We start from the raw sequence: 27,749 nt of genomic DNA on the forward strand, positions 1-27,749 counted from the left end.
ACAAATACCTCTACCAAGTTCAACTGCAACTTCATTGTCCTAAGGGATATACTCAACTGGGGAAAGAGATGCTTCCAGTCCAAAGGGAAATCAGAGGAAAATTCCAGCCACTTTACTCCATCAGGCAGTTGCCCTGTTCTGTAATCACCAGACACCCCAGACCAGTTCGACCCCACTCCTCACTTCCTGCCACCTCAACCTTGTGCTTCCATCACAGATCTCCACCTTCTCGGAGCACGGACTCTGGATGCAAGGGGGACGGTGCTTTGGACTGGATAAAAAATGATAATGAGTATTGAAGTAACATTTCATATTAGGAAGACTAAAGTATTTCCAAAATAGAAATTACAGAGTATGAAAAAGCTTCACGCCATAGCCTTCACTGCTAGGAGCCTGCAGAACCTGGTAGGGAAACAGGAACTTGGGAGCCAAGGAAAGAAAACAAATGTAGCCTCCACGTGAGGCACCTGAAGGCTTCCTAGCCTGCTGAGTAAACGATGCTGGGCTAACACAATCACCATACTAGTGGAAATAATAACCCACTCGGTATTGCTTCTTGTCCTCACCACCACCATGGGGGGTGTTCTAGAATGCGGGATGGAACCAGAGGGGTCCCGAGGGAGCAGAGGCAATGCGTGGTGGGGGGGGGGGGGCAGGACCAGCAGGCTGAGCCCAGGACCAGGCACCGTTTAGGGCTTCGTGTAATTCCGGCCACATCACTGCAATTCCTACGGGAATCTCTTCCTGGCCCAGAAAGACCAGTTCAGAGGAAAATCAGACAAATATGCAAAAGCTCAGATTCATGTTTCCTGCAAGGATCAAGGCAATTAATTGAAGGGGATTATTGTGGATCAAATGAAATTCATAGATTAGGTACACCTGATGGAAGAGGATGAGAGTTCTTATTCTGACTGACTGCTCCACCCGCCACAGCAAAACAAGAATGACGGCCCCAGAATTACGATTACCAGCAATCTGAAGAGCAGAGCAAAATGAAATCATTAATGTCTGAGTGTCAGGCCCGTGTCAGGCATCCTGGGGGCTGTCGAGAGATATAAAGTCCTGCCTTCACAGTCCTCCAGGACATGGGTGTATATGACACTGTTTCCCCAGAGGGGAATCACGTTATCTACAGGACACACACCCAAGTCATCATTTTCATTCAGAGTCTGTCCCTCCGTTAGACTGTCACTCAGTGTCCCTCCTGCCTCATATTATGGCTCCCATAATGTTACTTAAATTTGAATATTATTCAGTAACAAAGAACTACCTGTTGTCTCCACCTTCGTAGGCCAAGGTCTGGAATCCTTAGTTCTGAAAACAAACATGGATTGAAAAAGAGGAGTGAAGACTGATATGAGGCATTCTTAATCTCAGGAAACAAACTGAGGGTTGCTGGAGCGGTGGGTGGTGGGAGGGATGGGGTGGCTGGGTGATAGACATTGGGGAGGGTATGTGCTATGGTGAGCACTGTGAATTGTGTGATGAATCACAGACCTGTACCTCTGTGAATCACAGACAGACCTGTACCTCTGAAATAAATAATACATTATGTGTTAAAAACAAAAAAAGAAGACGATAGCAGGAAGGGAAAAATGGAGGGGGGAAATCAGAGGGGGAGACGAACCATGAGAGACTATGGACTCTGAGAAACAAACTGAGGTTTCTAGAGGGAAGGGGGTGGGGGGATGGGTTAGCCCAGTGATGGGTATTAAAGAGGGCATGTACTGCATGGAGCACTGGGTGTTATACGCAGACAATGAATCATGGAACACTACATCAAAAACTAGTGATGTAATATATGGTGACTAACATAACATAATAATAATAAAAAAAAAAAAAGTGAAGAAAGACCAAGCACTGGGTTACTTGGTCTTCCTTCCTTCCTTCCTTCATTCAACTTTGTCAGCAAACATTTTTGGATTGCCCACTGTGCGCCATTCACAGGGTACACGTGGATGCAGTGATATGGTCCAGGTCAGAAAGGAACATAGAGTTCATGAGGAGGCATCCTATGAATAATGTCAACCCAGGATGGCCACTGGTGATCGGGTTAGTGACCAGATGTAGTAGCTACATCAGCCAAGGACCCATTGAGCTGGAGTCATGGCAGCTACCCCAATCAGGCCACCCCTGAGCTGAGTCCCGAGGGACAGACAGGAATTGGCCAAAGAGAGGAGCAGGGATGGGGAGTGGGGGTGGGGATCATTCCAAACACCAGGTACGGTGTTTTTAAAGGTACAGAAACCTGTGAGCACAGCATCTTTGTCAGTAGGTACAAATAAGTTTCCGAGTTCCTTAAGCAAGGAACTGGCTTGCGGCAGTGCTCAGTGAGTATTTGTTGGATGGGTGAATGGATGAATAGATGGATGGATGGGTGATGGATAGATGATGGATGGATAGATGGATGGATGGGTGGGTGGTAGGTGAACTGGTGGATGGGTGGTGAGTGAATTGGTGGATGGATAGATAGGTGGAAGGATGGACGGATGGATGGGTAGGTGGATGAATGGTGATGGTTGGATTGGGATGAATAGTTGGGTGAATGCATGATGGATGGGTGGGTGGTGGATGAATTAGTGGATGAATAGATAGTGGATGGATAGATGGATGGATGATGGATGAATGGGTGTGAGGATGAATGGATGATGGGTGGATTAATGGATGAATGGATGGGTGGATGGATGATGGATGGATGGGTGGTGTGTGAATTGGTGGACGGACAGTTGGATGGATGGATGAATAAATGTATATTAAACTGAAAATACCTAGTTCTCAGCTTTGAGGAGGAGGAGCCCAGTAACGCCCCTGCTCCCATGGTTGCTCTACTCCCTCTGGGCTGACTCTGTCTGAACTTCTCCAGCCTCAGGAGATTCTTCCCTCCAACAGCTTGGCTCTCCCGGCCAAGTGATGCTGAGGGGGTGGGAAAGGTCACAGAGCCAGTTCTTTCCCACAGCCCCAGCACAGAGAGTAGGATTCCTCCTTGGCACTGGGAGAGAGTTCGTTGGTGACATCATTAGATTAAGCTCTGTGTTATAAACTGAACAGGGAGGGCGACAAGGGAACGTCAGGATCCCTCCATCTACCCTCGCCTCCCCAGGCTCCAGACATGAGTCCTCATTGCTGTCAGCAGAACATGCAGACTCCTCCAAATGCTTGGATGCCACTTTGGTCCTTGAGTGCAAGACCCAGGGCCATCTCAGAGACACTCCTTAACGTGACCTGGTGGCTGTTTTTATTTGAGGTGAACTGGTGGGTGAACGATCACTGACGGCTGTTTCATGTGTGTCAGGCCTGTGCGGGGCGCTGGGGGCGCTGCACTGAGCGGGACTGTCAAGGAAGTCCCTGCGGTTCTGGAACCTTCGTGGGGCAGAGTCAGAGGCAACCTGCAGAGTCGTAGACAGCGCTTGGGTGGCCGTGAGGCACCGACGAAGGAGCCTCTGGTTATGGGAAGGTCAGGTGGGAGGGAGTCAGGCGCCGGGGCTGTCCCCAGAGCTCGGCAGGAGGAGCACAGAGGGCTAGCACACTGACTACGACAGCCAGCCTCAGGACTGCGTCCGCACGCAACGTCCTGTCCAGGAAGACGGAGGCTCCTTAAGCTCATTTACTAACGCTGTGCTCATTTGGGAACTCCGTGGAATGAAATGCCAGGTCTCAGGAGGAAGACCCCAACAACACAGCCTCTGTCAGCCTCCAAGAGAGAAGAGTGTGTGTTTAGAGGACTGAACTCAGGACAAAACGGAACCATGCTGACTGAGGACACGAGGGGCTGGCTTGGCAGGCCCCTGGTGGGTCACTCTTGATACCCGTCACCCTGGAGGAGGAATCTGTGGTATGAAGGGAGGGCTGGTCCCAACAGTTTGGGAGGAGGCCAGCCTCCAGTTTCAAGGACACGACACATCTCTTCAGGCCAGGGCCGCAGGGCCCCCTGCTCCGTCAGGCACGGTGCCGAGGGCCCTGGAGCCTCATGGGGGTGCACGAGAATGTTTTAGTTTCTTTAAAATCAGGAGAAATAAATGAATATAACCCAGCCTGGGTTATACAGCTGTCTTTTTACCAAGGCAGTTTAGAAAATGTAATCTGTGACTTTTCATATATTTAATCTCAAGCATAAAGGCAGGGAAGTCAAGCAAGCCTCCCTAAATTAGAAGGTCGTCTAAGGCCCTTGAACTTCCAGATGTTTTCCAGAGTACTCGATCCACTCACCTGGGCAGGGCAAAATGTTGCACTCCTGGTATTCCAGGGATGGGCCCAGGCACGGCATGCCCCCATACTTGGGCTCGGGGTTGTTGCAAACACGCTTCCGGTGCCGAATGCCCCTGTTACAGTCGCGGCTGCACTGTGACCACGACGTCCAGGCTGACCACGCCCCGTTGACGGTGTGGGCAGAGTACCTCCCAGCGCGCAGGAAGTCACCAGAAAGTCCTGCCAACGAAGCGGCCCGCGAGTGGCTGTTAGAAGTTCTGAGAGTAACCAGAGTCCCAGCTAACCTTCCCTGTCTCTCAGCTGCCGGCTTCATTCTGTAACTGCATCCCCCAAATCAGTGGAATACTTTTTCTACTTCAGAAGAAAGAACTGCAGGTGAATGCTAATCTTCCATAACTCAGGCTTCCTTCTCTGCGGTGGCTCTTACATAGGATGCAACGCAGCACTTGACTGGTAAATGCGGTCACATACTTATGCAATAGGTCTTAGGTTTGTAGGCCACTCGTTTTTCTGAGAAACTTCTTACAAAGAAAACACAACTTTCTCACTTCTCTTGGGAATTCTAGAGCAAACCGTGCCGTACAGAACGAGGTGATGCTCACCACTGGGGACATCGATCTGCAGAGAGGAAAGCACGGTTCCGACAGTTTTCTAAACCTGTCCCTCAACCTGTGAGCCTTTCCACAGTGAATTCAGGCTGGTGGAAGAGGCAGAGTTCACCACTTTGGAATCCCAGGCCACAGAGACAGGTGTCTGTCCGGAACCCCGCAGGGGGCAGAGCTCAGGACTCGGAACCGAACACATCCCTGAACGACGGTGCCCAGTGGCACTCGCCCCCAGGAAGTTCAGAGCCTGCTTACTCGCAGCTGTGTCTCCACCACATATGTGGCGGCAGAAGCAGCAGCAGCTGGAGCTGTCTTGGAAGGAACAGGCTCTGGACACGTCCCGTGTGTCTGGTCTGCTCTGAGCGCTCTACGCTTGCTAAGTCATTTAACTAATTAGGCACAGCCAAAAGTCCTGTTCGCTTTGATGAAAATGGCCACTCACTTACAATATCAACAAATATTCTAATGCTCTCAAATGCTGGCAATGTGACTCAGGTTTTAACAGAAAACTCTCGGGATGCCTGGGTGGCTCAGTCGGTTAAGCGTCTGCCTTCGGCTCAGGTCATGATCCTGGAGTCCCGGGATCGAGTCTCGCGATCGAGTCCCGCGATCGAGTCCCGCGTCGGGCTCCCTGCTCAGCAGGGACTCTGTGTCTCCCTTTCCCTCTGCCTCTTCCCTCCCCGCTCATGCTCTCTCTCCCTCTCTCTCTCTCAAATAAATAAATAAAATCTTAAAAAACAAAACAAAACAAAACCTCTCAAAGTATGCCACGAAGTTCTGGAGAAGTGCGAAAAGGCAAATACAGCAAGAGTCCTGTCCACTGCTGAGCTCCTTCGCTGTTTACTTAAAAACTCCGGCTCAGAAACCTCGGTAGGATGCTCTTTAGAGAAAATGGATTTGAAATGTCTTTCTGTGATGAACCAGTACTTTGTGGTTAATCAATACAGAACAGCTATGCACAAGTCAGCCTCATTTTGTGTGGTTGGAGGCAAAGAAGTCCAATTTTGTATTTTCAAGATGTCAATACCAAAACGTGTGGATGGTCATTAGAACTTGAAGCCCTTAAGACACAAGAAAGATGAAGTATTTTTTTTTTTTTTAAGATTTTATTTATTTATTTGAGAGAGAGAATGAGAGAGAGCACATGAGAGGGGGGAGGGTCAGAGAGAGAAGCAGACTCCCCGCCGAGCAGGGAGCCTGATGTGGGACTCGATCCCGGGACTCCAGGATCATGACCTGAGCCGAAGGCAGTCGCTTAACCAACTGAGCCACCCAGGCGCCCAAGATGAAGTATTTTTTATGCCTTGCCCATGATATACTTTTGGAGGAAATATGGGATATCTTTTATAAATGTATATCAAACTTTTTCTTAGTTTATATTACTATCATTGAAAACAAACATCAGCTTTGGTTTTGTATGTATCTGAGAATAAAAGGGTAAATAGGGGTGCCTGGGTGGCTCAGTTGGGCAAGCGTCTACCTTTGGCTCAGATCTCAGTGTCCTGGGATGGAGCCCCGTGTCAGGCTCTCTCCTCAGGGTGGAATCTGCATTTCCCTCTGCCTCTGCCCCTCCCCCTGCTCATGGATGCTCTCTCTGTCTGAAATAAATAAATAAAATCTTCAAAAAAAAAAAGGGTAAAAAAAGATATGTTCAGAAAAGACAATGACATTCCTGTGCAGGGAAACACGGCCGCTCATTGTCTCTTTTTTACCTTGATGTCGTAAGAAATAACAGTTCACCGCCTGCTCTGAAATAAGAAAGTTAAGTGCATGAATTGGAGACAGGGCTGCCAGAATTTGCAAATAAAATAGAGGAAGCCTGGTTAAATCTGAATTTCAGATGAACAACAAATCACATTCTCAGTAAGTATGTCCCAAATATTGCATGGGGCATACTTATCCTAAAACAGATCCATGGGGCATGCTCATACTAAAAAATTCTGAGAAGTATCTGAAATTCATCTTTAACTGGGAATTTTGTATTTTATGTCACTATTCCAATGTGAGATCAGAAGATCGTCCCTTGCAGAATGTAGATCTTTACAATGGGTCCTGGTTCCCTCTTGGTATTCCAGCATATATACGTCTTTTCTTCTTACTAAAGCAGGATTTTACAAAATTAGTAGGAGCAAAGATCATTTTGCTTGATTTTCTGCATGTATAGGTGTTCACTTTATTGAAATTGTAGACCTAGTCACAGAAGATTTTTCACTAAGTAGACTTATTTTTTTAAAGAAATGACGAACAAGCCTATATACAGTTGCTGAACTACAGTGGGCAGAATGGTTTGAGGTCAGGAGATGGTTAATGTCAGGACCTACGACGAGGAGGGGCTCTTGATGGCAACGGCCAGGCCTCCAAGCAGCAGCTCTCCCCAGGGGAGGCAGAGAGATCAGTGACACGTGGGTACTGGAGGAGGCAGGAGGACATCTATCACACCCCCACGAATTTATCCTACCCATGGCAGCCCAACATGGTGGCTTACTACCTCTGTGGTTCATCAAGGCCACCCACTCTCAGTCCAAGGAGGCTTCTCGAAAAGCAACACTGATGGTGACTGTATTTTCTAGGTCACATTCATGTTGTCAGAATAATGTGGAAACATAAACACAAACGTGCCGAGAAATGTTCCCAGTGGTCTAGTGCACGATAGAACTATCACCATTCTCAACACATCGTGCTCTGAGAACCATCTGTGAACACCTATCTTCTTTTTAGAATTGGACAGATCTTGTTAAAGTAGATGGGAGAGACAGAAGAGATGAGGAAGAAAGCAGAAGTGAAGATTTTTGGGGATGACCAGGCTCACCCCCTCTCCTGCAGTAGAGACGGCTGAGCTCCAGGGCGAGCAAGTGAATTGTCGGAGGAGAGAAGCCCACTACGCCGCAGGACCAGGCAGAGGGTGCATCTCCTGGTCTACCTTAGAGCTCTCCCTACGTTATTAATATGGTATGGAAGGGATTAAAAGGACAGAGCAATTTCAAAGACTATGAAAGGATTCTCACAGGCTGAACTTTTAAGCAGAAAGATCCTTCTACAGACAGACGCCCTTTCTTTGTCTTGGTCCAGCTTGGGGAAGAATGAAAGTAAAAGCTTATTTGTAGCTTACATTTTGGGGGGCGAGAAGACCGATGGAAGACCACTGAGCCTTCCTCAATATATTTCCTGATATTAAATAAATCTCCCACCAACTATTCTGGATCTCTAGAATATGGTGTTATTGTGAGGACTGAATTCACGGGACCACCTCGATATAGAGTTCTTTCCCACCGTTTGCTATCCAGCTGGTTCTGCACGAGTGGGCTCACTGTCACAAAGACTGCGACACCAGAAGCAATCAGAAGGAGAACGTCCCCTCCCCTTGCTCTTCTATGACCTTAGAAACGGGATCGAATGCCCGTCTGTGGGGAGTGGGTCGGTGCTGGGGGGGTGGACGCTCACCGTCGGTGGAGCAGCCGCTGGTTCCGTCGCTGGAGCAGTACCGCATCTCGATTCTCTGCCTTCCCACTTCGAGCAGATTTGGACCAGGCAGGCGGGCTTTGCAAGTGTAGCGGAAGCGCTGCTCATAGTGGCCCCCGTTGTCTGAGATGTTGACGGGCGTCCAGGGTGTCCAGGGCGTGGTCTTCTTCAGCTCGGGGCACGGGTTGGTGTTGCAAGGCTGGTACTCCTGGGCGAGAAAGGGCATGGCATGTGCTTATCGTGCAAGCATCCACAGAGTCCCGGGCTTCCTTCTTTCACTGGAAGATGGGGCTCTCTAAAACCGCACGTGCTGACACCCATCTGCTACTCTACCAAGTGAAAAACAGTGCTGTTCAGTTGGGCCTTTAAAAGCATGTTCAGTGTCCAGGGTCCACTGCAGAAGGAACCTGCACAGTTTCTCCTGTGTCAACGAGGAGAATGAGACAATAAATGTAACCGGATGTGAATAAGAATGGTGAGCCCATAAAAATCACTTTCCTCTCACTTGATAATAACCCAAACTGCCGACTATTCCAGTGTGAAGCTTAACTGTTTTTTTTTTTTTTTAAAGGCTTAAAGTTAAAATGATGGAACCAAAACATTTTATTTTGGACAACGTAACACTCAGCTTGAGATGAAGGAGTGTTTTAAGCTCTGGGATCACGGATTGGAAGTGTTAGAGTAGTAGAGTATCCAAATAACACACACAAAATGTAGTAACTTATAGTGTGTAAGTTTTCACAGCATTTCCCTGCTTAATCCCTGGACAGCGCTTCTCACTTTCTCTTCCCTTCCCTCGCCACCAGATTCCTCCCTTGTAAGCACAGGGGGGAGCATCCCGGTTACTGAGCAGCGTACATTTGAAGGTCTGGCAAATGGGGCATGGTGTGTGTGTGTGGGGGGGTGTGTGGAACTGATTAAGATTCTTAAAGATTTATTTGTCAAGAATTCTAAACATGGCATCTCCATAAAAAGCGCCATGTATGAAGGGTACAAGGTTGGACCTTGGACAGAGCACTGTTTGTTCTTCCACTGGACAATAAAGGTTGTTTCATTAGAGGGAAACCCACAACATATAATACATCCAATTATAACCATACCTTAAAAATGATTTTTATCAGTGTTAAACATATATATCAAGTAACTGTTAAATAGTCCTCTAAGGTCTTTTTATGAAAAAGAGAAATATTCTTTCCCCCATATCTTTTATTTACTTTTTAAATTTTATTTTATTTTACTTTATTGTATTATGTTAGTCACCATACATCATTAGTTTTTGATGTAGTGTTCCATGATTCATTGTTTGCGTATAATACCCAGTGCTCCATTCAATACATGCCCTCCTTAATACCCATCACTAGGCTAACCCATCCCCCCCTCCCCTCTAGAACCCTCAGTTTGTTTCTCGGAGTTCATAGTCTTTCATGGTTCGTCTCCCCCTCCGATTTCTCCCCCTTCATTTTTCCCTTCCTTCTCCTAATGTCCTCCATGCTATTCCTTATGTTCCACAAATAAATGAAACCATATGATAATTGACTTTCTCTGCTTGACTTATCCCCCATATGTTTTAGTTAAATATTTGCATGTTTAGCCCCTAGATCTAACAACCAGAATTTTCAAGGATCAGGCATTATCCATTAACTGTGCATTATGGAAGGAGAGGGTTTGGCCCTTTACTCCCTCCCCTATCCCTGTGTCAGCAACATTGATGAAAATTTACCATCTCTCATCATCTTAATGCAGTAACACTGTTCCTTTGGTTAGATCAAAGTCCAGCGTTTGCACTCATAACTAGGGGCACACCATCCCCAGCTGAGGGATGGGATAGGGTGATGGGCTACTATTCTTATCCAGGTCCCTTGCACACTAAAGTTTTTGGGGATGGTTGTTTAGATTCTATGACTTCGTCACCAATTTATCCCCCCTCCAATCAGGGACTTAGGCATATAAGAACTGTCCTTGTGGGTTTATGCTTCGAAAGAATACTCCTTTAATATGATAGTCATGTGCTTCCAGTAGGAAAGAGAGTGGCCATGTGTGTCCACACAGCCAGCTCTATTTGGAAGCCTATGAAAATATGTATTTTGCCATTAATCTAATTACTCTAACTACTTTTCTTTACTAGTAGTCCAATTAAAAAAAAAATACCCATAAGTAACAAGACTCAGGAGTTCTTCCTATGTGTGACATCACAGGTTTTCAGCAGCAATTACGGAAAGTGGTCACCACCGCTTCTCTGATTTCTTATCTTCTCGCCATTTCCTTCCCCGCCCACACCGATGCACCTCATCCCCACACCAACACGTACCAGGAAGATTCATGACTTCATTTCCCTTTGTTTACAGCATCTTTTATTATGGTATTATTTGGATGCTGCCTCTTAAATGAAAAAAATAACCCCAGTGAATGCCATAAACCCAATCGTGTGAAAAACCAGGCAGAACACGCGTGAGCCCTCTCATTTTCTCTTGAAATGGAGGTCACACGATAGGAATGCAATAAACCCTTGTCCAGGCTTGCCGCATGATGGCACCACCATCCCCAGATTGCAAATGCTACATGCCACTGTCCTCCCCTTCATCACTTCAGCCTGGTGGGGCAGGTGTCCAGGGCTCCTTGCTGAAACCGACTCAGAACATACGCGGTTTATGGAGCCCTGCTTAAAAAGTGCGGGTCCTTAAGCATTAACAAGTTCGTCAGTAAGATCCCCCATTTTAAGAAACAAATATAGGATGCTCCCAGTGACTCTTTGCTTCTGTACACCAGAAATGTCACCTGTTCTATGGAGGTGAAGTTTCATTTTTGAAATACATGAATAGCAAATATATTTTAAAGCTGGCTCAAGAGGCTGAGTTGGTCTCTGTGTGCTGGTGACATGTCCAATGGGGCAGAGGTGGGCACAGCTCAAGGATAAAGATCAATGTGGGCTTATTAGATAGCCTCTGATAACAAAGTTTGTTCTTCCATTCATTGTCTTTTCATCGTATGAAGTTTACCTTGAGACTCAGAACTGCCCTTTTCACCTGCTTCTTGAGGTTTGATTGTGATGCATTCATTTAAAATGTCAAATTATGAAATGCCAAGAAATGGTATGACCAAACAGTTTTATATCGGTGACCAAAATTACGAAGTGATTTCATTCAATGGTAAGTAGTTCTATGGCTCCGCCGAATCTGGATGCCACAATGTACTGATGACCCACGGCAGTAACTACCCAACTTGAATGTAACGTGAACAATATTACATTTAATGCTAAAGATAGAAATTATTTTCTAAGAAGTTTCAGGGAGCCAGTTACTATTACTTGTCATATCGGATGCCTAATATTCTGCTAGAAAATACTAGGTAACAATGGTCACTAATATCCATTCCACTTCGAGGTATACAGCTGAAGAAACTGAAATCAGGATCTTAGTGTGACTCCCATGTTCATCACAGCATTACTCCCAGTAGCCAAGGTATGGCAACAAAGTAAGTGTCCATCAACAGATGAATGGATAAACAAGATGTGGTATGTGTGTGAACATGATATATAATATACACTACAATGTGTAATAATATATAATATATACCATTCAATCATAAAAAGGAAGGAAATCTCCCCATAGATCCAGGCTTTTATGCTCAGGTTACATTATTTGGGTCTTATGAGGCCCTCTAGGCTAATGGCCAGTGATAAAAGTTATTTTCCTCTGGATATATTTCATTCTAGAACATTCTCTGGCTTTCCTGAAGAACAAAGGAAGAACACAGTTACTAGGTTGTCAGCCATCCTATATTTAAACCTAATTTTCCTAGAGGCACACATGGGCAGTGTCATGATACTCCACGCAATCTGTGAGGGAGCACAGCACCCAAGCTTGGAGGTTGTCCCCACTTTTTCCCATGACACATGTTTCCTGTGTACATCACAAGAAGGTTATGAAGGTCAAATGAAATCATTAATAGATAAGCACTCTGTAAAACATGAGAAGCTCTAGGAATGTAAGTCGTTGTTATTACTCTACCGGGAAGCCAAAGTCTAACGGATATTCCGTCCCATTTCACTTTTCTTGACTCCAAGCCACTGAAAAAATCCTTAAGCAAAGAAGTGATCCCAGAACCTGAGTACTGCATTCAATTTATTTCAGCAAACAGACTGGCCCAATATTACCATCCAGAATGGAAATCTCTTATTTGGTCCCTGAAAATCCCTGCAGCAAGTGGAAAGAGTAAATGATATTTTCTGTACAAAGAAAAGAAAGAGCAAGTGGGAATGTTCAGAGGGGTTCTCTCATCATGGTTTAGCTTAGGCCATCGGAAAATATCTGTTGAAATTGCAGCTTTAATTCCACCACGGTCAGCTCGTGTTCCAGTGACATCATGAACTTGAAGGGCGGTCAGGGCAGCAAACCCTCATCTAAGAAGAGCAGGTATGTTCGGGGAGAAGGCTGCTCTACCCAGAAGCTGCATATTGGTGCCTCTGAGGGGAGAAGCCAGAGAGAGCAAGCTGGACACCAGACCATGGAACACGGGGGCAGAACAGCCCTGTCCTGGGGCTGCCGCCGCCAAAAGGGTGATGGTTCATGAAAGACAGCACATGGGCCCCAAGTGCTGGTTGGACGTGAATGAATCAAGGATATTCCAAAGCCTTGTGGGTGAGGAAACAGAGCATAAACGCCTTGTTTGGAGTCAAAACTCACGTGTGAGAATGACCTAAAAAAAAAAAAAATCCACCAGGGGCACCTAGGTGGCTCAGTTGGTTAAGTGTCGGCCTTTGGCTCAGGTCATGATCTCAGGGTCTTGGGATAAAGCCCCGCACTGGGCTCCTTGCTCGGTGGGGAGCCTGCTTCTCTCTCTCCCTCTGCCTGCTGCCCCTGCTTGTCTCTCTCTTTCTCTCTCTCTGTTAAATAAATAAATAAAACCTTAAAATTAAATTAAAAAAAAAATCCACCTTGTGACAACTTGGATGGACCTTGAGGACATTATGCTAAGAGAAACGAATCTTGCAGAGAAAGACAAATTCTGCATGCTATCACTTCTACGTAGAATCTAAAAAGGACAGACTCAGAGAAACACAAAAAGTGTAGTCATTAACAGGGGTTGGAGAGGAGGGGACAATGGCGAGATACTGTTCAAAGGGTACAAACTTCCAGGCATGAGGTTAACAAGTTTGGGGATCTAATGGATAGCATAGCAATTATAGCTAATAATACTGTATCATGTAACTGATACAGTAAGGAGAAAGGAGATCTTAGATGTTCTCACCTAAGAAAGGAGATCTTAGATGTTCTCACCTCAAAACAGAAATGTTTGACTATGTTTTAATTATGTGATGGGATGGGGATGGTAGTTAATATTCTGGTGGCAATCATTTTGCAATATATAAATGTATCAAATCAACATGAGATATACTTCAAACTTACACAAAGTTATGGACCAATTATTTCTGGAAAAACATAAAAATGAATTAAGGAAACAGTTGATGCAAGGACAAAACATAAATAAAGGGTCAAGAGCACCAAAAATCCCAAGGGTTACTAAAGCAATTTTGTACAATTCTCCAGATACGGTCCCCATGTACTCTCTGTCCCAGTCAACAGTAAAAGAACCATACATTTAAAGTTTAATCCAGGGGCGCCTGGGTGGCTCAGTCAGTTGAGTGTCCGACTCTTGGTTTCAGCTCAGGTCATGATCTCAGGGTCATGAGATCGAGCCCTGCATCGGGTTCCGCGCTGAGCATGGAGTCTGAGATTCTCTCTCCCTCTACCCAACCCTCTCTCTCTCTCAAATAAAAAAAGAAAGAAATCTTAAAAAAAAAAAAAAAAAAAGTTTAACCCAGAAGCTGGGAGGTACCTATAGAAATAGACTCTGGGGTCCATTCTCTCCTCCCATCTGAACTGGTTCTTTCCTAATTCAAGCCACTGTCACCTCAGGCCTGGTTCACAGAATCGAAGCATGAATTTCATTGAAGTGTGTCTATTTGCAAGTCTGCTTTTACCCACAGACTGCAAGTTTGTCAAGAGCAGAATTTTGTCACATTTAATTTATATTACCAATCTTGAGTATAGTATTTTTTTGGTGAATGTATAAATCATATTGATCAATTCACAATTAGGTGCATTCTGAGGGAATGTGCATAAATTTGGGGAACAAATTTAGGGGGTTAAGAGGGGCTCCATGTTTTGCTATTTATTCTTCCTTTGAAAAACACTGAAATATCTATATTCCATAGGTTGAAAGTAAAATAGATGGTGACAACTCAAGCAAAATTTTGATAGCTTGTGCTCAGCACAAACTAAGAAAGTTACCCTTAAATTCATTTCATCAATAGCTGAATATATGAACTAAATTCATTCTCATATGGAATACTCATGGTTTTCACATGCATTTACCAAGTTCTCCTTCAGCATCAAAGGTTATCCTGCTGAGACAGAAAGCCATTCTGCACAAGACGAACAAGGAAGAAATGCAGTTGTGTTTGCAAAGGGCCAAAGTGCTCCAGCAAGTGCACAGAAGTAGGCCTGTGATCCCTGGCACTGGGGCAAACAGCAAAAACTGACAGGAAGTCCTGGAAATAAGCTTAGTGGTACCCAGTAAGGAAGAGAAGTAAAAGAGAGATGGCAGATTCAGAATTAGAGGGCCACAGAATGACTTCTGCTTCTGACCAAGATGGAGTAAACAGAATCGGGATGAACTCTCTCCCCCCAAAACAACTAAAAAATGTATGGAACAACAGTTCTTAAAACACTGGGCACAGGGCAATGAAGGACAGTGATGGCCAAGTGAGGGGAAACATGAGGTGAGCCCCATAAGTGCCCAGCCTAGAACCTTGATGAGGCTTCCAGACCCTGGTGGCGGAAGGAGAATCCCAGGCAAACATTCTAGTGACTGAGGAGACAGAGTGAGAGGGGGCGGAAGCCAAAGGGACAGAAGGAGAGAGATGCACGGAGGCAACTCCAGTGTTATGCAGAGAGTCCGCCTCAAGTATTCAACAGGGGACAAATCTGTGAAATTTGAGGAAACCACAAGGGTGGCGAAAGACCCACCTGCAAAGATCAAAGGGAATAGTGCACATCACTTTCATTCCTACATACTAGCAATGAGCAAGCAGAAATTAAGAGAATGCCATTTACAGTAGCATCAAAAATATGAAATACTTAGCAATACATCTCGCAAAATGCATGCTTGACTTGTACACTAAAGGACACCAAATCCCCTAAATGATCTATAGAATCAATGCAATCTTAATCACAATTCTAGAAGGCTTTTTGGGGAGTAAATATCGACAAGCTGGTTCTAAAATTCATACAGAAATTTAAAAAATCTAGAATACCCAAAACATTTTGGAAAGGAAGAACAGAGCTGGAGGACTTACACAACTTGACTTCAAGACTCATTATAGAGCTCCAATAGCATTCTGTGGTGTCCGCATCAAGATAGAAAGACTAAGCAAAGGAATTCTGGACTGGAAAGTCCAGAAATAGGCCTGCATGTAAATGGTTTATTCAGTTTGGATGAGAGAGCAAAGGCAATTCAACAGAGAAAGTAGAGACTTTTCAACGAATGGAGCTGTAGCAATTGGACAGCCATCTGTGAAAAGAAGACCTTTGAATGATAACTTACTCCCTGTTTGATAATAGACTCAAATGGATCATAGACCAACTATCTAAAGCCATAAAACCTCCAGAAGAAAACCTAGAAGAATCTCTCTGTGAGCTTCAGTCAAGCAAAGATTTCCTAGCTACAATGCCAAAAACATTATTCATATAAGAGAAACAATGACAATCTGAATTATTCAAAATCAGGAACTTCTGTTCCTTGAGAGACACTGTGAAGAGAAAGAGAGGCAAGCCTCACCCTGAGAGAGAATATTTGCAAATCAGATAAAAGACTCATATCCATCATATATTTAAAAAATTAAAATTCGTTGGGGCGCCTGGGTGGCTCAGTCGGTTAAGCGTCTGCCTTCGGCTCAGGTCATGATCCTGGAGTCCCTGGATCGAGTCCCGCATCGGGCTCCCTGCTCGGCAGGGAGTCTGCTTCGTCCTCTGACCCTATCCCCTCTCATGTGTTCTCTCTCTCTCATTCTCTCTCTCTCAAATAAATAAATAAAATCTTTAAAAAAAAATTAAAATTCGACAATAAAAAACTTAATACAAAAATTGTCAAGGATAGGAATAGACATGTCACAAGAAAAGATAGATGGCAAAAAAGCATATATAAAAATTCTCAACATCATTTGTTAGAAAAAAAGAAAAAGCCCTAGGGAAACTACCACATACCTATTAGAATGGCTAAATTAAACACAAACCCCAAACCGGACACCACCAAATGCTGGTAAGCTTGCAGGGACCAGGAACCTCCCTCTCACACTCTGCTGGTAAAAATGGAGAATGGCATAATCCCTTTGAAACTATTTGACACTTTTCCTAATTAATGAAACATACACTTATGACCATATGACCTTGCCATCTCCTTCCTAGATATTTACCCAAGAAAAAAGAAAGTTAATGTCCACCCAAATACGGGTACACGGACATTCATAAAAGCTTTACTCGTAACAGCCCAAAATAGAAACAACCCGTATGTCTATCTGTCAGCAGGTGAATATCTAAATGAATCATCTTATATCCATAGAAGGGAATACTAGTCAGCAGTAAAACGAAATGAACTGTTGATGTATATGGCATAGAAGAATCTGAAAATAATGATGAGTGAAAGAAGCCAGCAGAATGAGTGACTCCATTCACATAAAATTGATGGAAATGGAAACTAGTGTAGAGGCAGAAAGATCAGTGGTTGCCTGGGATCGGGGAGGTGTAGGAGGGAGGGGTTACAAAAGGGAACAGGCATGCTTTTATAATCTTATTTCTCTCATAAGCAGTTTCTTTAGCTGCAGTGCATTTTCATGCTGGTACAGGCTTTTGAACGTGAAGGAGTTAAAATCATCTTCCACGGCATTTGGAGAAGTCTTGGAGTCACAGGATGGCTTGGTGGAAGAACCCTGCCCCAAGGCCAGCTTCTTACTCTCTAACCAAGTTCACATGGTAAGTGTATGTTACAGACTGCAAATCTGTAAACACTTGGAAGGTGTGTTAGTACATTCGGGCTGCTATAAGGAAAGATCACAGATGGGCACAACAGAAATGTACTTCCCTCAGCTCTGGAGCCTGGGAGCCTAACATTAGGGTATTAGCATGGTTGGGCGAGGGCCTTCTTCTGGGTTACAAACTTGGGTGAGCTAACTCTCTGGGGCCTCTTTTATAAGGACACCAATCCCATCCATGAGGGCTTCACCTTCATGACCTAATCACCTCCCAAAGGCCTCACTCACCTCCTACTACCATCCCCTTAAGGCATTAGGTTTTCAACACATGCATTCTGGGAGGGGACACCAACATTCAGTCTACAGAACATATCCCAACAAATGCCAAATCAGGGGTTACACAAGGTGAGCTCAGGACACTGCCTACATTTTGGACTCCACAGCCTTGTTCTGGGTTAGTCCATTGGCCCCAAATAACACTCAGTGCATACACTTGAATCTGTTTCACAGAAGGTAAAAAGATTCGATAGTCCAATGCTACCTGACAAACAGTCTACACTGGCTACTGTGAAGAGAGGCTGATGATTTAGGGATTTTTATGAATATTCCTCATTTCATCCCATTACTATTACCAGTTATTAACAGTTTGGTGAAATAAAAATGGAATTTTATTAAATGTGAAAGAAACACGGTGAGAAAAGCACGAGTATTTTCAAGTAGAAGTTTGCACCGTTCCAAGCAGTACGTGCTTGCATTTCAGTGGGTTTCCTCTGAGTTAGCGACAGTTCTCTTAGAAATCTTTGGTGTACCAGAGGGTACATGGTGTTCGCATGGGGTCTCCCCAGGCTGTGAGCTTCTCCAGGGTAAAGCCTGGGGTTGATGCAACGTTCTTCCTCACTGGGGGACTGACACTATCTTTGACTCTAAAGAGGAAGAGGATTGGGCTGAACATGTCAGGGGCTTTCAAATGGGTGCATTCGCTTTCAACAAGAGGTCATCTTATGTGGTTTTTGTTTTGTTTTGTTTTGTTTTAAGTGCAGAGAAGCAAGCAAATATTCCTCTGCTGTCTTACTGAAAAAGATTTGTGTTTGTGTATGTACTAGATTATATATGTTTGTGTATATATATATATATATATAAATGGAGCTGGCTTTCCTCCTTACACATCATTTTAGGCATTCTTTTTTATAACGCTGTAGAAAGCCCAAGAGAATAAGAAAATCAGTGCTGTTGTTGGAAATCTTTATTACAGAGGCTGTGATTTGTGGGTAATCTATAAACTTACATCTCAAATGAGAAGATCCATTTATTTATTTTATTCTCTCACTATAATGCCTTTAAATAGGTAGTCTCTGAAAGCAAACATCAAGAATTCAGACAGCTTTTTTGGCAAATACCGTGCAATGAGAGGAAAAACTACTTTTAGCTAGAAGTGAAAACCTATCATCCGGGGAAAAGGTTTCCTTCCTAAATCAACAACTGAAATGGGTGACCTTGAGCAAAGGAGCCCACCCTTTACTTCCACTCCTCCATTGTTATTGTAACACCTGCTATCTGCTTATTCAACTGGCAAAATTCCCAAAGCTATCTTAGAAAGATCCAGAGCACTCAGTTCTCTTGTGTATTTCATCAGGCATATGGGATTGTGTGTTCAGGTCCCAGGAGTTGAGTCATCTTGCTTGGAACCTTGGGAATACCTGGTCCATTTTCCATTAGTCTTCTGTACTCTGGTACCTCAATTATGGCATAGCTATGATCTTAAGAGTACTTTGACAGTAAGCACCCATCATTCCCATAACCTGGATGTCATGCCCTGTGTAATCCCCTCCTCGTGGGTGTGGATGGGCCTTATGAAGCTGATGGGATAGCAGCTCTCTTGATGAGATCCCTCTTAACCAAGACCTCCTTGTAGTGGACAGAGATTCTCCTGCTGACTTTGAAGAAGTAAACTGCCATGCTGTGGGGGGCACGTGGCTAGAACTGGGGGCAGCCTCTAGGAACTAACAGTGTCCTCCAGCCTAGAGCCAGGAAGAAAAAAAATGAGGACCTAAGTCCCCAAACCACAAGGAACTAAGTTCTACAAACAACCAGAGAGCTTGAAAGAGGACCCCGAGCCTCGGAAACGTTTGCAACTCCGGTCAACACCTTGATTTCAGCCTGAAACACTAATCAGGGGAACTGGTTAAACTGGGCCTGGACTTCCAGCCCATGGAACTGTGAGATAATTAATGTGTTATTCTAAGCCACTAAATTTGTGTTCATTTGTTACACAGCAACAGAAAACTATGTAAATATACATTTATTTGGTATTTGTACACAAGACGGAATCTATTCCATGACCCTGTTTTTATCTAATACTCCAAGAATTCAGTTTAATACATGATTCAAATGAAGCTGAGTTTTCTTCATCTGGTATCCTCAGGGCAAGAAATCGGAAGGATTAGATTCTTTGATGGAAAACTCATTATCTTCCTGCTATGACATTCTTCCAATTTTTTTCTTACGAGAAAGTTTTGGTGAAAAGTTTTTAAAAAGTGACCATTGCTTCTCAGTAATAATACCTAGGAAAGTCAAGGTGTGAATAAGGGACTGCAGGCTATGTACTAAGTTGAGGTTGGTTGTTACAACTCATGTTTTATTAAAGATGCCCGATACTATCCAGAGTTAATTTTAATTCCACTTTACAGAATAATGACAGAATATACATGTGTTGACGATCGAACTATATTTCAATTTTACCAATTCCATTAAAGCTGTAGATTTAGTGAAAGTCCACTATGTTTGAGAGAAATATATTGGTCTAATGTCTTTTGCTTTAAGGGCAAAAACAGAATTTAAAATGGTGTTCTATTCATTCTGCAAATGAGCTTTTCCCCAAGTGTGTGGAGACGTCTGTAGGACGCTGATGGGTGCCACGGAGAAAAGCTTCTGCTGTCAGGTAAGAGAGAGACCATGGGTTCAACAAAGTTAAGTGAGTTTCTTCAAGCCAGGAGTGGTGAGAGCTCATTTTGGGGAAGCAAAACTGAGGGGAGCGCACATTACCACTGTTGGGGGAGAAGCTACCTGGAATCAGAAAAGTTCTCAAAGGTGAGAGCAATTTCATCGTTTATGATTGATTCTAAAATCGACTTCACTGATTCAAAACTGAAAATAGGGAAGTCACCCCTCTTCTGCCAAACCTAACTAGGATTGGAAAGACTGAAGATGGAGTCTTATGTTCATAAAATCTTTATTTAGCCCAGTTGACTCCACGCTCTAATGGGGGAAGCCATCTTAAACATCCCCTTCCTTCAAGACAGTTGGTGGGTGGCTCTCCAGTGAGTATATGATGTAGAGGGAGCTGAGATGTCATCAGTTATGCTCCTCAAGCAATTTTTTCTGTGAGTTCATTTATACAGGGGCTGGTCAGTTTTTATTGTGAATGAAACTCTCCTCACTTCCAAGTTTATGGCCCTGTGTGATAGCCAGGAAAACCCACCAGGTCTGTCCAGGGGGTCTGCTCCTTTCAATCCCCTAATCTAGCACCTTAGCTTTCTCATCTGTAAGGTGGGCATATAAAGTGACACATCGTGATGATTTGGGAATGTTAATGAGATAATATGTTTACAGGGGTTAGCAGAGAGCCTGGATTATGAGGCATCTCTTTGTTCTGCACAGAGGCCTGGAACTGAAAATGGGTTGCAGAACATGAAAATAGCAGGAGTTCTTCAAAGGTGGTCAGGATACAGAACATGAAAATATTAGAGGCTCTCCAAAGTTGGTCATTAGCAATCTTGAGAAATCATCCTCTCTCGGTGTGGATGGTCACAATAACCCATAAGTATGAGCAGGTCATACTCAGGAGAATGGGTTTATTTAACTGGTAAAATAAGTTTAGATTTAACTTCCATCAAAGTTTCCATATATATATATATATATATTATAATATATATATATATAATTTCATTCCCTCTGTAATGTGATCATCTAGTGGGAAATTTTCTTCAAAATTGGTTATCGGAGTTTACATAAAGCTGGCTTTTTATCAGTTCATGTTCCTTAAATAATCGGCTAAGATTTCATGCCCTAAAACATAGTAGTAAGAACATTCATTTAATCTAAAATCCTTACATCATGAATGATATATTTGGAACATTCACAGCTGGGGCCAAAGTCTTTCTGTCATTTCATCTCACTAGTATGGAAACAGAACACTTGAGTGTTGTTGGGGCTCTCCAAGCTGGGATTCTGTCATTAACGGGTCTGGGAAATGGAAAACATGTCTTAGCAGCATCTTTTGCTAATAATTGAAATCACAAGGGACTGTATTATTATTATTATTATTATTATTTGCTCTTCTTTTGGCCAATTTACTGTGGGAAAATAATTAATTCCTCAAATAAAGATCCTTAAATGACTTCCTGTTTATAATTCAAATTGTTTAATTAGATTCCCATTACCTCCTGAATATTTCCTGCCAGAACTTATGGTTAATGATCTACATATCTTAATTAAAGTATTTATATTTTTGAAATTAAGAGTCACAGTAATATTGTCCAAATGACATTTTCAATTAACAGCGAAGTTATGAAAATAGAAGTATCATGTTACCCATCCATCCGCTCATCCATTCATCCATTCATCCATCTTTCGATAATTGCTATTGGAACATTTATGCCATGTACAAGATGCTAAGCTACAGTTTCAGGATTTTAGATGTTACTGGTGAAATAAGCAGGGGAAGTCCAAGGGAGACACCTGCAGAAGTATAAGCCCACACCAACTACGCGTTATGGGAGTTAAGATGCAGAGGAAACTAATTGGAAATAATACGAGCACCTAGTAACTAACTGCATTATGGCCAATCCCATAGGCTACTCAACCTGGAATTCTGTGTCTGACTGACCAGTTCTATACCAAGGAGTGCTGTCTCCACAATCACGGCACCAGACGAGGGACACACTCAGGCTTTAGTTGCCTTGAGCAACCAATTCTGGCTAAATTATCCATGCCCTAATAGTAGAATGTCACTGCTAATACAAAACAAAATGAAAACCTAAATGCAATCTTAGCTGCCTGAAGAAAAGTTTAGTCTTGATCACAGAAAATAAAAAGATCCACTAGTTAAAATATAAGTTGTCAAAATATGGTGTATTTATCCTTATTTTTTTTCTTAATGAGTAAAAGTTTTTGTGCCTCAGTTTTATAAATGTTTAAAATATATGCACAGGGTCCTTGCAATAATCCTAATGAAAAGAGAAAAGCACTAGGGGGGTGTGCCAAGGACATGTGGTCACAGGTGATGGCCACTTTCATTCCAAGACCCCAGGTCTGGATGGGCTCCCTGTCTTTCATCATCATTCTTTCCTCCCAAAGCTGGGAGTGATATTAACAAGAAGCCCCCCAGTCTCCCAGCAAAACAGATGCATTTTCCATCTGAGGATAAAGACTTTGTCCTTTCCTGCTAGAATCACCAGCCTAGTGCAGTAATATAAACATACAATGGCTTTAATTTGATCCTTCCCAACTAAATTATCACAAAAGGGAATATTCTGTCTAAATGAAGTGACAACATCATAAAACAATAATTTGTCTATGACCGCTATTGATAGATTTATTTCTAAGATTTATAACCTTGTCTCTCAGACCTTAATTTAATGGCTTAGTGATTTCTTGGGGTTATAATTAAATTTACTTATTACTGACAATACTATTGATGCAGTAGAACATATTTATTTTTACCATAGCCTAGAAACATATCTCACATCTGCTTATATTTTGTTTGTTTATTTTTCTTACCTATAACCTAAGTTTCAGGCCACAATTCTGCTACTTTCTATGCCTCACTTCTCACGGGCCTCTCTACTTCCATCTCTGTGACAAGGTGGACAGCAGATGATCGAGCTTATCTAAGCAAGTATCAAGAGATTCATAAGACTTTGAGAGGACATCAAAGTCTTTGCCACAAGTCTGGATAGCAAAATCCCTGTGACTCACCTGCTTCCTAAACTGGGCCTTGCTCCCGGCCACTAGCTTTGATGTGGCTGCTTGCCCACAAAGGAGGACTGCAATGGAATTAAATATTCAAGATGTTGCAACCAAACTTACAAGTTAAATACTTCCAGACTCGAATATACTTAACATATGGCAATGACATAATACAGTTGATTAATCTGGAAGTGTCCTATAAGAAATAATTGTCCAAATCAATGTTTAAAGACTAGACAACATTGTGGATTTTCATCTGCTTAAATACAATCAGAAAATCATTCTGCTGGAAATTCCTAAAATATAAAATGGTGATTGAATCAGGAAGTAGGCAGACTTCTCCCAAATCCGTATTTTAAACCGCAGGTATGTATTTCTCCTGATGCATGTTGCATCCCACTGCTTAGTTTCTAGCCATCCAAACCCTTCCCCCTTATTAATGGCACTCTAGAGACACACTTTTATCTATGAAAATATAAAAACTCATGATGGAGTCACTTATTTAGAAGTTACTTGAAAGTTATCTGAACCAACTGACGCAGTTGCAACCTTCTCATTCTAGAATGTTGCTTCTTTAATTAGGAAGGGGTGTTTCTTATTCAAAACCATCATTCAGGCCCAGAGAGAATGCCCCAGTTAAAATATTTAGAATTCTCTACTGTGGATGGCTTTAAAATTCACTTTTCTATCCTAGGAAACATGGCAAAATTTAAGCAGGAGTACTGACTGCTTTCTGCTTCAATTTCTATTCAGTTAGGCAAACAAATTCTATAGCTTGGCAGAATAAAAATGCCCTTCCAAAATATGACTAAAGCATCTCTAAATTGCTGGATTTTCTTACAAATATAAGTATATAGAATAAAAAAAATAAGTGATACATTGGGGTGAATGTAGACATCTACGTTTTCTCTTATACTGTGATAGGAATAATTTTAGTTTTCTTCTTTTAGAACATTAAAGGTTATTGGGCTTTATTGCACCATGAAAGGTCTTAATTCGTGTTCAGACAGAATATTTCAGGCAGGGGAGGGAGATGTCAGGTTTGTTCACCCACATAGGCAGGCAAGAATGATATCAGCATCTGGAAGCCTAAATATCTATTATCTCTAATATATACTTACATATAAAATATATATAATTCCACGAAATGGTAATCAAATTAGTATGCAAGAGGGCTCTAGCATAAGAGATTCTGCAGGACGGGCCGAGGTGCCAGCTAGAAAAACATGGAGTTGATCAGCCTTAATTACATTTCTGTGACTCCATGTCAGCCAAGGGTAGAAACCAGAGTCCTCGGTTTTCCAGATACTCAGAAACTCAGGCCAACCACGTTGTCCCAAGCCCTCCGTCCCATGCCCTGTATCCCAGCCCCGTGGCACTGTCTTGAAGACCCACAAACACTCGCTGTGGCTTCAGGCCCCTATGCCTTCCTTCTAAGATGCTTGTTCTCCTCAATTTACCCGAACATCTTACTCCCTCCTTGGTGCTGCTACTCTACCCGACTCCGGGAAGTAACAGACAAAGGACAGAGAACCACAATAACCTGTCCGCACAGGTCTTGAGATTTGTGAAGAAGGCCACTACCGATTTCTCGTTTTCTTGGTCCTCGCCCAGCACTGAACACCTGCCATTTGTCCCCCAGCAGGTGCTCCGTGAGCGTCAGACATGCCAACACTTCCTCAGGCAAACATGGCACGAACGGGCTCCACACATCACCACCCCGGATAGTACCGGGATTATTTTCCATCGCTTTTCCTCGCTGGTGTCCAAAATCTTTAGAAATACTAAATAACCTTTCAACCAATAAATAACATATGAACAGGTAACGACCAAGTGACTATGGTTTGAGGGGGGCAGGGGCCAGGAGCCCCTCCAGCTGAGCACCCCCACTCCACCACCATCTGCAGGGGCCCAGCGTGGCGCCATTTGCCAAACGCAGCAATGAGTGAATGTCACCCTCCATGTAATGACCAGCCATTAACTAACAGCGTCTGGTCTTTGAGACGCAGGTAAAAGAGCTGGCAGGCATCCTTGGGATTCAGTCTTTCTATCCCTGACCTTACAGCCCTTAATTTTTTTGCCTTGTTGTGTTGAATTGGCTGTGATCTCCAGCACAACACTGAACATTAGCAGGGCTGGCAGAAATCCTTAGCTTTTTCTTGACTTCAACGGAATAGCTTCTAATCTTTCAGCACCTAGCATGATGATGTCTGCTACAGTGTTTTAAGAGGATCCTTCAGGTTACAGTTATCCTTGAAGGTTAAAGAAGCTCTCATCCATGCTGTGCTGACTTTTATTTGAACTATTATGAATGGGTGTTGCATTTTATCAAACATTTACTCTGTATCTACAGAAATGGTTTTAACATTCTTTCTCTGTTAATATCATTAACATAAAATGTCTTATTTACTAGATTCTCCACTTGATCACTGTCATGTCAAATCATGCGTATGAACATATGACTATAAGTGAAATGTACATATTTTTATGAATATAATTTATATTTATCCTTAAAGTCTGATGACATGGTACAAGACGGCACAATGTGCCTGCAGCACAAAGGAAGATCCTGGCAGAGGGGGTGTAGGAAGGCGGAAATTCAGCCTGCATCCTCTCCTAAGCCATGAGCCTTGGCATGGGGCTGTCTGCACTTAGAGGGAGAGGCACTGTTCTTTCTATAAAAACATACTGTCTGCTGGCCCAAACCTGAGCCTGTGGTGCTGTGACCCCCAGAAGGGGAAACTCGTTCAAATTCACACAAAGGGTGCGGGGGGGGGGGGCGCCTGGGTGGCCCAGTCAGTGAAGCGTCTGCCTTCGGCTCAGGTCATGATCCCAGGGTCCTGGGATCGAGCCCCGCATCGGGCTCCCTGCTCAGCAGGGAGTCTGCTTCTTCCTCTCCCTCTGTCTGTTGCTCCCCCAGCTTGTGCTCTCTCTCTCCCTCCCTCCCTCTCTCTCTCTGTCAAATAAATACAAAATCTTAAAACACACACAGACCAAATTCACACAAAGGCACCTTACAGGTGAATAGGGCTCTAGGCTCTCAACCATTTCTAATCCTCAGAGCCAATACCATTTACCAAGCGACCCAACCACTGGACATGTTATGCTGAGAAAACTCGCTATATTAGTCCTTGCTTTGAAACAGCATGCCCCTCTGTCTGTGCTCAGAATCCCCGCTATCTCAAACAGAGAAAGACATGTATCATATGATCTCACTGATATGAGGAATTCTTAATCGTGGGAAACAAACTGAGGGTTGCTGGAGTGGGGGGTGGGGTGGGAGGGATGGGGTGACTGGGTGACAGACACTGGGGAGGGTAAGCACTGTGAATTGTGCAAGACTGTTGACTCTCAGATCTGTACCTCTGAAACAAATAATGCAATATATGTTAAGAAAAAAAAAAGAAGAAGAAGGTAGCGGGAGGGGAAGAATGAAGCGGGGGAAATCAGAGGGGTAGACGAACCATGAGAGACGATGGACTCTGAAAAACAAACTGAGGGTTCTAGAGGGGAGGGGGGTGGGAGGATGGGTTAGCCTGGTGGTGGGTATTGAGGAGGGCACATTCTGCGTGGAGCACTGGGTGTTATGCACAAACAATGAATCATGGAACACTTCATCTAAAACTAATGATGTAATGTATGGGGATTAACATAAGAATAAAAAAATTAAAAAAAAAAAAAGAATCCCCGCTATCTGTGAGCTCGCACTATTAGCTCTGTAACTTCGAATGCCTCTCCTCTACTCAGAGACGTGGCCATGAGAAAAGGCACCCGGATGTTGAACTGAGGGTGAGAGGCACAAGTAAAACTTAAAATGTTGAGGAACTGACTCTTCTAAACATGCATTCCAAAAAATATGAGGACCTTCTTGAGAGACCGTTTCATCTCTGCTAACTGGTCCAAAAATGTAAGAGTTCTCCCTCTACTGGAATGCTGCAATGCATTTTACATAATTCATTGAGCAGCTACTTTGTGCCAGGCACTGAGAAGGTGCTAAGAATGCAGTGGAGAGCCACGGAGACAGGGCGTCTGCAACTGGAAGCTTGGAATCTCACGGTATTTTCCACAAAGTATCCCCATGTCATGTGGTGGGGAGACTGAGGCAAACAAGCATCATCCTGCTTTCTCTACCTTCAGCCTCACCAATGATTTCATCCTGAAATGGTTACAGGACATGATTTATAATGAAAAACCAGACCAATCAAATATCTATCCTCTGCTGAGATGCAAATAAAATGCCTGCAAAGTGCCAGGATTATACATATATATATATTTTTTGGTAATACCAGTCCTGCTGTAAATATTTATGTGGGAAGCCTATCTTTTTTAATGTGAGTACTTATGCTGGAGATTAATTCAGATTCCTTTCAGACAAATGAGGCAAACCCATTAAGTTATAGTAAAAAAACTCACAGCCGCACTTAGGGGCCTCCCTATGCAAATATCAGCATAAAAGCAACAAAAGGGGTTACAAGTTCTGCTAA

The 27,749-nt window shown here is 43.4% G+C and overlaps 1 protein-coding gene across 1 annotated transcript in view; it reads right to left on the reverse strand.

Annotated features, from left to right (window-relative positions):
- SEMA5A (semaphorin 5A) overlaps window positions 1-27,749 on the reverse strand; it is a 466,526-nt gene that overhangs the window by 18,340 nt on the left and 420,437 nt on the right. The window contains exons 17-18 of the mRNA XM_034998860.1: window positions 8,253-8,478; window positions 4,207-4,425 (exon numbers count right to left, since the gene is read on the reverse strand). Of these exons, the coding sequence (XP_034854751.1) occupies window positions 4,207-4,425; window positions 8,253-8,478 (445 nt within the window). The remainder of the gene's footprint in view (window positions 1-4,206; window positions 4,426-8,252; window positions 8,479-27,749) is intronic.

This window comes from Mirounga leonina, unplaced genomic scaffold, assembly GCF_011800145.1.
Source record: "Mirounga leonina isolate KUSES-001 unplaced genomic scaffold, KU_Mleo_1.0 Mir_95, whole genome shotgun sequence".
Taxonomy (NCBI): domain Eukaryota; kingdom Metazoa; phylum Chordata; class Mammalia; order Carnivora; family Phocidae; genus Mirounga; species Mirounga leonina.